Source organism: Pseudorasbora parva, chromosome 22 (assembly GCF_024679245.1).
Source record: "Pseudorasbora parva isolate DD20220531a chromosome 22, ASM2467924v1, whole genome shotgun sequence".
In the NCBI taxonomy this organism is placed as follows: domain Eukaryota; kingdom Metazoa; phylum Chordata; class Actinopteri; order Cypriniformes; family Gobionidae; genus Pseudorasbora; species Pseudorasbora parva.
Window position 1 is genome coordinate 16,773,340 of NC_090193.1, and position 12,069 is coordinate 16,785,408.

At 36.2% G+C, this 12,069-nt stretch overlaps 1 protein-coding gene and 1 long non-coding RNA gene across 2 annotated transcripts; one reads left to right on the forward strand and one right to left on the reverse strand.

The window, feature by feature from the left end:
* Positions 1-296: 296 nt before the first annotated feature.
* LOC137058373 (uncharacterized) lies at positions 297-2,383 on the forward strand. Its single transcript, XR_010900669.1, has 3 exons — positions 297-368; positions 1,641-1,976; positions 2,246-2,383. It is a non-coding gene; the product is annotated as an uncharacterized lncRNA (long non-coding RNA).
* Positions 2,384-4,550: 2,167 nt separating this feature from the next.
* zgpat (zinc finger, CCCH-type with G patch domain) lies at positions 4,551-11,303 on the reverse strand. Its single transcript, XM_067431072.1, has 7 exons — positions 11,177-11,303; positions 10,278-10,861; positions 8,973-9,106; positions 8,547-8,708; positions 5,658-5,780; positions 4,986-5,391; positions 4,551-4,690 (listed from the first exon to the last, which is right to left on the reverse strand). The coding sequence occupies exons 2-7, from the start codon at positions 10,814-10,816 to the stop codon at positions 4,552-4,554; spliced, it is 1,503 nt and encodes a 500-aa protein (XP_067287173.1). The 5' UTR covers positions 10,817-10,861; positions 11,177-11,303; the 3' UTR covers position 4,551.
* Positions 11,304-12,069: the final 766 nt, after the last annotated feature.

Sequence of the window (12,069 nt, forward strand, 5' to 3'; positions counted from 1 at the left end):
ACTACAGTTAGGCTGTGGGCCAAGTCCTTTTTTCTCCTTTAGTTTTCGATTTGATAGATCTCCTCCAGGGAACTGATTTATTTTTTATAACTGATTACATTAACCGTTGTTGAGTACATTACTACTTGTTTCCAACATCAAATGTTGCACATTAAAAATATAATGTAGATATAATTTCGCTATCTAACCACAAACGGTTAGCCGGAGTAAGAACCAATCAAAGCTCGTGTTGTTACCTTGTCAACTTGAGTTGGCCAATCACATCATTATTTGAACCAGTGCCTGAAGACCCGGATGTGAACTGAAAGCGGAGCGGCAAACCATTGTTTTGGCTACAGTGTATGGCTGCACCACACCTCGTGGAGACGGTAGGTAACTGATTAGCACTAGCATTGTCCGAAACGTTGTAAAATGTCTGAATGCATGGGTCTTGGCACATGTTCGCCGTCAAAATAGCTACTACTATCAGTATTTGTACAACTAATATAAGCAAAGTACCCAATGCTACACACGTGGGTAATGTTAAGCTAGCGTTAGCACCTGAGGTAACTTAGTATGGTGTGATTAACGTTAGCTTTTTATCTGTGGATACCGCAAGCTAATTATTTATTTAACTGTATGTTTGGCTTTATTGCTATAAAGAGTTTAGCAATGGCATATTTGCATTAGTCTTAAAATGATGACTAAGTTACGCTGAAGGTTTTTTTTTTTGTCTTGCAGAAGATTTCAAGTTTTTCCCCATCGTTCAGCCCCTTCCGTGTAGACTACCAGTAACGTTAGCTGTATGAATTTATTTTATTTAAAGTTAAGCCTGTGATCCTCCCCTAATACTGTTTGGAGCCCAGACAAAAATGAACTTGAACCAGATTAACTTTATCAGTGTCATTTTATTTAAAGATGCATTTAGCCCATGGCTGCATGCTCACAATTTTTGCAAGTTTTGTGTTGCACTTAGACAGCATTGGAGCAGTTCCTACATAGTACTGTACATAGTAACGTTACATCACAATGTGTGCTCACAATGTTTTGTCACATGTAGAAAGCACCAGCTAGCTACCATGCACAGACGTGTGTCTGTGCATGGTAGCTATCTGGTGCTTTCTACATGTGCAGTTTCCCCCCACACATTGTGATGCTTTGCACTGGCAATGCACAAGCTCCAAGACACTTGTTGGTGCTGGTGGAAGTGTCATCCAATGAACTGCGTAGAATTCCCCCTCGATCCTCCATCCATGCTGCATTGGGGGAGGTATGTCTGGCAGGCTTTGCAAACTTCTCCTGTAGAACAGAGGAATAGAAAGTTTGTTGGTATATATTCAAGGTCAGGCAGACATGGACAGTATTTTTTTGCTACATGCATGTAAAATTAATTTTTAAACAGTGAAGAGCTTTCAATTATGATAAATTGTGTTGCTTTGGAAAAATATTTAGTATTTTTAAAATACAAATTACTGTTTATTTTGATACATGTCATGGTTGATGTAATTTGTATTTTTAATTAGATACCTTTACAGATTGATTTTTTTTTTGTATCTTATTTAAAAATATTTTTTTATGTATTTTTGACAATCTAAGTAACATTAGTATTCTTAGTATCACTTGTTCTTACAGTACTAATTTGTTATTTTTTCTGTTCCTAGGTTCTTTACCTGTATATAGCAGCCTGGTAGTTTGCTCGCTGAATGTGAAGGTAAAGGGAGTCCTTATTTGGAGGAAGACTTGGCATCTATAATCTCCTTTAGTGACATGGCTGCCTGATACAGAAGTTTCGAGTCTTTTGTTCCTTGCCCTGCTCCAACATGACTTGTTTCTGTGTCATCTTCACTATAGTCTGATGATGATGGCTGTGACGGTTCATCATGGATTACTTCATCAGCAGTTAAATCATCAACATATACTAAATAATTTCTCGAGGATTTCAGAAATCTCAAAAATGGATGTGACTTTTGAAGTCTGGCTTTTAAGGAAAAAGCTTTGTAAGTTGAAATGTCAACACCTTCTTGTTCTTTAACTATAACTATTTAAAAAAAAAAAGGCCATTTAGCCAGGACAGCCTTAACACCTCACGGTTTCTCAGCAACCTCTCTTCCACCACTGACTCACAGAAATGGTTGTAGCCTGCCTGATATGGATTACTTTCTGGATTTCCCTCACGATAAATTTTGGGCAGATGTCTTGTATAACGTCTGTAGCACCTTTTTCTGCTGTGACTATCAGTTATGTATTGGTTCTTTCTGCATATCAGGCATCCAACAGGCAGGAGATGGAAAGCTCTTTTTGTGAGGCTTGGGCCATATGATGCAGAACGCAAAACCCGAACCTTGGATGCAGTGTCATCACTGACTTCCTCTGGCAACAAGTGGCCTTTATCTATAAGATTACAAAGGGGACAAAAAATGTGTTTATCAAAGGTGATTACTTTTAGTCTAGTAATACCATGTGATGTCTTTGTTTCAAATAAAACATTTCTAAAACAATGACTTGTTCAAGTCAATGTCAACTTCACAATATTTACTGTAATCTTATTTTGAATCTGTTTTTTTACCCTTGTTAAATGTCCAGCTTTTCAGTACAATTTTTTAGATTATAAAAAATAAATTAAAAAAAAAAACATAATGAAAAATCACAGTGTAATTAAGATTCGCTGGTATTGAGTGGTTTATTTAACATACATTTTTTAACTAACTAGAATACACAAATACATGATGCACCTATACACACTTATTTTAATAGACATTTGGTAGAATTAATGGATTTGATACATACCTTTAGTATCTTTGGCTGCTTTTTCTCTCCTCCTACATGCTCTTGCAATATGATCTTTATTGGTGAAACGCATGTAGCATTCCCTATGGAAGCCCACGTTGATTGGCACATCTTGGTCTCTAGGTTTCTGTTAAGTTAAATGTTGCTATGGCTTTTTCAGCTACTAAACTCAGCAGTGTTGAGGTCAACCCATTTCTGGGCACACTAAACAAATGATGCCCAACTTGTTTTAGAAAATAAGGTTATTAGGCGTTTTGCCTTAGAAGCAACATACATACAGCACTTCACATTGACGCGCACCGGCTTTCAATCGCGACCCGCTTTGTTGTTATGCGGTCTAATGTAAATAAATTAACTTAGGTGACAAGCCCACCTACGGGTGATCAACAGCGTTAGAAGTCTTCTGATGGTAAGTGCACAATGTATAGTATAGTTTGAATAAATAAAAAGTATATAAAGCCTATTATAATGGAAGGCTTTCGTTATCAAAGAGAAATGTTACAGTATCAACAATGTTAGTTGTCAAGGAGACGGGTTTATTTGTTTACGTTTTCTGACGCTACGATTTAGTGGTCCTACAAATTTGCCTGTTAAAAAAATTAAGAGTTTAAATTGATATCTTTATAAAATGTGCACGAATCAAAGTTGGAAACAATGCTTACACCACTTATAAGATTTTTTACATGCCATCTTTGAACAAATTACTTAGTTCCTTGGCAGGGATCTATGAAATTCACAATATCGGGGTCCGGCCCACGGCCTAAGTCCTGTTCACAGGGAAACACTTAATTAACCTAAAAGCAATATGTATATTCGGGTGAACTCAGGTTGATTGGGACACTTTTTGCCATTGAGATGACTTCGCAAATGTGTCCCAATCACCCTGAATTCACCCTACACAACGCTTGCGTTAAAAAAAAAATTATATTGTCATTTTCAGTTTACTAGTGTTAACGTATAACGTTACTACCGACCGGCAGAGTCTATGTTGCTTGGATACAACGAGATACAATGGCAAAGTTGTAAGACAAAAAGAGAAAAACTCTGCTTTTTGTGCTAGATTGGTGAAGAAAAATAACCAGTCAGCATTATTAAAATATACATATAGTGAAGTAAATGTGTCCTACCTGGGTTCAAATCTCAGCGCATCAGTGTGTTACGCATGTTCTGTTCCCATGGGAACAGTCCCAAACTCGTTATTGTGTGCCCATTTGACGGTTACAATCGGCTATTGTTACAAATTACAATACTGTTTGTAAAATAATTTGGCAAATAAACTACCATGTAAATTATAGTAATTTAGACCGCAATGAAGTAAAATTAAAACTAACCTTCAGAAAAGCCCAATTTAAAAGGACCTTGGAGTAAATCTACTGACAATTACATGCTTAGAAATGCTTTACGGATTAATATTTTAACTATAATATACTATCTTTTCACTTTGGCTTAAGCTTTTCAGTCTTACACACCTGGCTTTCTTCCAGATAACCTCTCCAGAAATGTATACATGAACAACATTGTTTTATAAGTAGTTGTGCATCCAAATGGACTGAATACATAAAAAGAAACAACGTTCATCTAAATTTGTGCATCACATGCCATTCTTTGTGATATCTGATATTAGAGACCAAGATTCTGATGGGCTATGAACAAATCACATTCATCATCATGTAGAATTTTTTAATATAAAAAAAAGAGTATATATATATATATATATATATATATATATATATATATATATATATATATATATATATATATATATATAAAATAAGAGTAGAATTTTCAGAATTCAGTCATTTTCTTATGCGTGTCTGCTTTCTTTTGCTCTCTCTGGATGGACTGTTCCTGAGCCTTCAGCTGCTCCAGCAACTTGCGGGAAGCAGTGAGCTTCTCCTCTAATCGACTGACCACTGTAGCATCCCTGAGGACAGAGAGAAAGGAACAACTTAAAGAAACTGAGAAAGAGACAAATAGCAGTGAGTGTCGGGGAATAAAAAAATGAACAACCACCCATAATTTTCAACTCAGTTATATACAAATGTTGATTTGGAATTATGTAAAATTCTAATGATTTGTTCAATTGAAACGAGGAAAAAAAATTGGTCTATATATACCCAAACAGCTTCAAATTTTCAAAGGAGTAATTTTGAGAAAGCAAGGGATGATAAAAAGAAAAGATAAATACTGTCTGGGAACAGAAAGTGAGGAAAGCATACCTTCCATTTCGTTTACTAAGAGACTTAGTGAGCTGCTGGATCTCTTTCTCCACTTGAGCAACTTTCTCTGTGGCCTGGAACAGACGAACATTCAGTGAACGTTTGATGCTCTTTCCCCCCCTGTAGGCCTCTGCACCAGTGACGGATGAGCTTGATGAATGAGATGCAGGCTGAGATCCATCGCCAAGCTTAGAGTTCAGGAAATCAAAAACATTGTGGCGTGTTGATGAGGAAGCCTTCCTCTTCCTCCGCTTAGCCTTGGGTTTATGTGAGGCCGGGTTATCCTTCGCGATAGAGGCTGCAGTCTTTCTCTGAGTGAGCTCAGCACAAACGTCCAGTGTGCGACCTTTGGGAAGAACCACTGCCTGAACTGGCTCTACACGACCAGAGAGGGTTTTCCCCAAACCTATGCATACACAGAGACAATAGCTACATATGTATGCACAGACAGAAACAACAGTTCTGACGGTTTTAAAGGGATAGTTCACCAAGGTCTAATTAGTCAATGGGGTCTAATTAGAATTACACCCCACTGACATGCATTATTCAAACAACGGTTGGAGTTAAAAACCTTAATTTGTGTTCTACTGAAGAAACAAAGACACCTTCATCTTGGGTGCCCTGGGGATAGCAGATAAACATAACATTTTCATGTCTGTTATGGTCACCTACCTTTACCGAGCTCATAACCCATTTTCAGCAAGAGCTTGGAGCCAATGCCACGTGTGTGAGCCTCCCAACCGCAAAACTCTGCACTGTTTACTTGGGCCATATCCTCCTCTACGGATGTTAATACTGTAATGAGATACAAAGTCAACTTGATATCAACAATACTCTGTAAATGTGCTGAATAGCGATAAATCTATGCAGCTATTTGCGTATCAGTGAATTCCAGCAACCTACACATCTGGAGCCGTATTCACAAAACATAATATAAATCGGTCAGAGGACTAAACATAAAATACCTTAAACTGTGTTCCGAAGATGAACGGAGGTCTTACGGGTGTGGAACGTCATTAGGGCGAGTTATTAATGACAAATTTCATTTTTGGGTGAACTAACCCTTTAAGAGGAAACTCTTACCTAGGAACTTTTACTGCTATTTAGGAGAACTCTTAAAGGACAACTCGGGCGAATTTTTAAGTTTATCTTGATCGTTATACCTTTGTGAGTACAGTCTATAGACAAAAAAAAACAAAAAAAAAACGAAGCGGATTGGTGCTTGCAACACGGAGTTATTACAGTTAATGCCCAGAGCCCCCCCTCAGCTAAAACGGCAGCTTTGGGGGCATAAACGTAAAGGGTATCTATGTGCCTCTTAACAGATAGAAAATGCAATTAAAATGTCTGCCCAACATGAACAGGTCCCTCACATGACAACGAGATGCGTTTAGCCACTTAGCCATTGTTTAAATTCACCTGTTTTAGCCGGCTAGCTGTGTCTCGCGCTGAAGTCCCGTGGGAACGCAGCGGTAGCTGAAAAAATAGTATTGAACGTGTCCGAGAGAAACAGTTTTCGATTCTGTACTGCTGATCCTGAGGACCGCTGCTCGTTCAGTTACTCGCACATGCTCAGTATCAGCGGCTTGTGAGTTCATCAGTTCTCTCAGCAAAACATGACTCAGTTCAGTGAACGGTTGGAGTTACAACATATAATTCAAGACATTAGTTTATTTCTATTCGGAGGGACTGTCACTCATGTCAGAAAGTGAGTAACTAAAGTAACGTGTGGGATCAGCGCTGATTTTGAGACGCGAACCATTTAGAACGATTCCGTCTGATTTGGTGAACTGGTTCGCCCGGTTCACTTAAAAGAACCGGTTAAAAAGAACGATTCGTTCGTGTCCGGACATCACTAAAATGATGATCCGATCGGGCTCACGAGTGAAGAAGAAATGGTTCGCGTTTGTGCCTTTCCGAATTGTAAAAATTTGCAGCGAACACTTGACTAACTTACAAAGACAGAACACAGCCAGGCCAGCTGAAGAAAAATACCATTCCGTGGTTAAAGACGGGTGCAGCCACTGTGGAGGTAATGTAAACTTTATTTATCCTTCCATTTGGGCACACTCGGCTTGAGGAAAGATGTGCAGTAATTTAAAATAATGTAAATTATAACACATGACGCTCTTCCCAACTGGACTGCCTTTTTTCCGGCTACCGCTGAGTCCCCGTGGGACATCAGCACGAGACACAGCTAGCCGGCTAAAACAGGTGAATTTAAACAATGGCTAAGTGGCTAAACTCCGCGTTGCAAGCACCAATACGGTTCGTTTTTTTTCTTCTATAGACTGTACTCACAAAGACATAACGATCAAGATAAATTAAAAATTCACCGGAGTTGTCTTTTAAGATAGAATGTTTGGTGAATACGGCCCCTGATCTGATAACAGTTAAACTGCTGATAGATGTTAATGTGGGGTTAATTCATCTGACCCTTGAATTGAGCTTATATTTTAAAAATGATTCTGCAAAATGTCAATGTTGCTTAACTGGAAACATGCACACTGACATTCTTTTAATTGTAACACAAACAGGGCAAATCTCACACTAATAATAACTCCAATCTGCACTTTAAAAGGGACAATTATATTTTAGCACCATTAAGATTTATTACATGGTTCCATTTTTCATGACAATTTTAATTTTAAAATCTTGGCATTTTGTCACCAAGATTTCTCTTTACTGTAGTTCATTTGGATGTATTTTTGTAATTACAATTTATATTGTACATTCACATTACTGTTACATGTGTTTACAACATGTATACAACAATACAGTTTTTAATAAAAAACAAAACTGTTAAAAAACTTCAGGTCAGGATTTTTTTTTTTTAAAGAAATGTATATTTTCATGCAGCAAGAGTACATTATATTGACCAGATTTAACAGTAAAGACATTAAGAATTTTACAAAAGACTTCTATTTCAAATAAATGCGGTTCTGTTGAACTTTATGGTAATCGAAGAAAGCCCTGAAAAAAAGTATCACAATATTATACAGCAAAACTGTTTTCAACATTATTTCTTGAGCAGCAAATTAGAATGATTTCTGAAGGGACATTTCACTTAGTGTGAATGTGTCAGTAAAGACACATTCACACTAAGTGCATTTATGTGGAATAAACGCAGCCGTGGCGAACATAAGAGACTTCTTTCAAAAACATAAAAATTAACTTGTAGAAATTAAGAACTTGTGACTAAGAATGGACTCCAAATTTTTAACGGTATTATACAGTATATTTTGATGTACAAATACTTTAAATGTATATTTTTTACATTCAGCGATGATAATATTTTCTATATGAAATTAATGAGAATTGAGGATAAAAATGCTTATATGTAATGAAAATTCTGTCACTGTAAAAAACATCTCGATGGTTTTAAAAATATGCTTTGTTTTTTTTTATTTAAAGCAAAACATTATTTATTTATTTTGCAGAGAAATAAGACCCTGATAGTTTTTTTTTTTCTCCAAGAGATTCACTATTTTCCTCAGACTGTGTGCCTGTGTTCCAGTATATAATGTACATCCCAGGGAATAGGGAATTGCGCTTTAGCACCTTTAGCATAGCCGGCATCACACTGATCATCCTCAGAGTCCGATGAGGAAGAGGAGGAAACATCATCCTGACGAAGAGGAGGAATGATCCCATCAGCCTCCAGCACAGCCTCTTTCAACAGCAGTGAATCAAATTTCACTGTGTAAAAACCACCTTCAATCTCTGGAAACAGGGAAGCAGAATGTCTAATGCACACTTGTAATGTCTTGCACTTAGTTTTACTAGATCAACTTAATATAGTGTTGTGTTTTTGTACAGTCTATGTTTGAAGCTGCAATTTTCCATGAAATCTGCCCTTGGGGATCAATAAAGATTCTCCCCGTCTTGTAAATTGTGGGGAAGGTAACAAACAAATGATATCATGAAGCAATATCAGTTCTTCCTTTTATTTTTGTTGCTGGTGGTAAAGTAACTCTGGTATTGTACCTGATATTCTGGCTGGATACCAGATGCCATCTTCATGCTTGGCCAAACATGCAGAGCCTGACTCCATGTTACTGATGTCAGCCTCCAGGAAGTCTCTGAGCTCTGATACACACACCACCTCACCATGAGAGAACCTGACACACACACACACACACACACACACACACACACACACACACACACACACACACACACACACACACACACACACACACACACACACACACGTCAGTCATGACGGTGTGTCAAGATCAATTTTCATGAAAAGACTTGTTTTATGAACAATATTAGCTTGTTAAAATGTTATGTGGTACCCATATTTTTTTTTTAATTCAAGTAGTCATTAAATGTATGCTATTTATAATATAAAATAATACTTCCACCTTGAATATTTTGTTTTATATATATATATATATATATATATATATATATATATATATATATATATATATATATATATATATATATATATATATATATATATATATATATATATATGGTAATTATTAACCTGTTAAGCTGAATCCCAACTTTTGAAAAAATCCTAAGAAATGCATACTCAGACTAAAACAAATACAGTTTGTGAATCCTTTGCACTAAAAGCACACTTGGCAGTTTACTGTAAAGTCAAAATGATAATATTTTTTATAATCAAAAATAGCTATAAGCAGCTTCAAAGTTTTGTAAAGTTATAATAAAAGTATTTGTATGAAATATCTTTATGAAAATAAAATGGAAGTTGGCCTTCAATCTAGAAATGCACAACAGCTAAAGCCACGAGTCTGACCAGGTTATATTTCAGATCTGACGATGATAAGTCTAAAACTCGGAATTTTATTAAATGTTTTACAAGACATCGTTTCATGTGATTTTATTTTGAGATATCTCTAAAATATCCACTGATGTTTATTGCATGCTATTTACATTTTGGAAAAAAAATGAAAATGCTGATACAAAATTCATTAACATTTAAATTAATGATTTATGATTTAAATATATAAATTAAATATAAAATATTTATTTTAAAAATAATTTTACTTACTATGAAAATAAATATTAAGATCAGATGTGTAAACTTACATGTATTAAGTGTAAGGAAAACATGTCTCTACTTTTTACTTGATGTCATTTAATTTAAACTTTTGTTGAAAATGTTATTTTTTTCTTTTCAAATGTTTACCTCTGAGGACGTTTTTATTTCTGTCTGTCAAAAAAAGGTCTAAATGGTCTCCACGAGTTGCATACCATGTTAACATTAAACATGACAATAATGTGAAAAAGGGAAAAAAAAAAAAAAAGCAGCACCTGCAATTGTCCATGAAACGGCACTTGCCCTCAAGGAAGAAACCACAGGGTTTCATAGATTTGTTTGTAGGATGAAGGTAAAGCACCCGGACTTGAGCCTCTTCTCCTTCTGGCTCTTCAGGGCAAACCACCATGGCGTTATGGTACTCTAGGGTTCCCCATGAGGTACGGTAAGGAGCACGTACCTTGGTTCCACTTAAATCCTCCTCTTCCTCTTCAGGTTCAGTGTTTTGTTTTACCTTACAGTGTTCTGACAGTTCACCATTGAAAGCAGCAAACTCATCATTCAAATCTGTTTCTTGAGTAACCGATGTGGGATTTCGGTTTGTTGACGGCTCCTCCAAGGAGGCCAGCAATTGGCTTTTTCTGACAGATAGCAGGCTGGATTCTGTGAGCTCAATGAGCTGCTCCAGGTCCTCTTTTAGCTTCAGCAGGTCAGCCTGCTCCGCTGAACCCAAACCAGCAGATAATGCCACCTCCACCTGCTGAAGCTGAACGCTGTAGGTCTTGATGGCTTCTTCCAGACTGCTTTCATCCATAGTGAGGATCAGGCGCTTACATGACAGGAGCTCAATGTAGAAAAACTGCAGGAATAGCAGGCAAAATAAAGGGCTCGTGCATCACATTATGCAAAAGAGTAGACTTTATACATAATTCACAATCAGCTCCTTGTTGAAAAATTATCTGGTGTTCGTGTTAATATATATAATATATCCTATATATAGGATATCTCATGAGTGTGGTAAGAAAGGTATGTAACGTTAATGATGCCGGTTAGCTTTAAAGCTACGTTAGAGATCCCAACAGTTAGCATTCTCTAGCTAGTTTCCTGCTATCGTAATTCAAAATCATGGTTTTACGTTTGTACCTGCTAAACAGGTTAAAAATCACAGACTCACATTTTAAATCTTCCGTTGACAGTGTTCATAGCATTGTGTTGTTTCTGTTTGGGCAGACGGTGAGCACTGCGGCTCACTAAGAGTCACTCAACTTTGACCTCACTTTCGTCATCGGTCAGAGGTTCAGCTCTGGGCACTTCCTACATCCTATTTCAGTGCATTAATCGCATGAATTACATTTTTAATTTAATTTTTAATAAAAAAAGCTTTTTTACGTTTTATAAAGGACTTTATACAGAAACCTTTGGTTACAAACAAAAAAGTGCTGCGGCGTTCTAAAACCATTGATCCTTTCGTAGGGTAACTTTTAGTTTTGTTTTAGTTTTTTTCTGGCTGGCGGCTTATGTTGTTAATAATGTGACTGTGTGTAATGCCTCTTGTGGCAAAATAAAAATCTGCTTATTAATTTAACGTTGTATTAAATATGTTGGATTGAATTTCTCTATAGATACACATACACTACTGTGCTCAATGAAAAGTTCTAAAAAAAATAAAAATAATCACAATACAAAATATGACTCATTCCCAGACAATCCTTTTATTATTTTGAGTCTATCACATATAAAATAATAATTAAAACACTAAGAAAAATCTGAATGGTCTTTTCACCATATGCATTTTTTTGTGCCTATAATTCCGTTTATAAGAATTATGTTGCTTTATTTTCCTGTTAACACTGTGAAGCTGCTTTGGAACAATCTGCATTGTAAAAAGCGCTATATAAATTAAGGTGACTTGACTATTCATGCATTTATTGTATGCATTTATTGATTGAAAAGTAGTTCATAATTCATTAGTTTTATAAATCTTTTACTGTTAGCATATTTTTCTAAGTAAATTTGATAACTAGCAGCCTAATACTGTTCATCTAACAAAATATAATTGTATATCCA

Excerpts from the sequence above, each read along its gene's own strand:
- zgpat (XM_067431072.1), bottom strand. The coding sequence starts at position 10,816 with ATGGATGAAAGCAGTCTGGAAGAAGCCATCAAGACCTACAGCGTTCAG. Across the intron at positions 5,781-8,546 it reads TGATGCCGGCTATGCTAAAG|TATTAACATCCGTAGAGGAG; the intron begins GTGCTAAAGCGC and ends ATCTCATTACAG. Across the intron at positions 4,691-4,985 it reads CTTAGTAAACGAAATGGAAG|GGATGCTACAGTGGTCAGTC; the intron begins GTATGCTTTCCT and ends CTCTGTCCTCAG.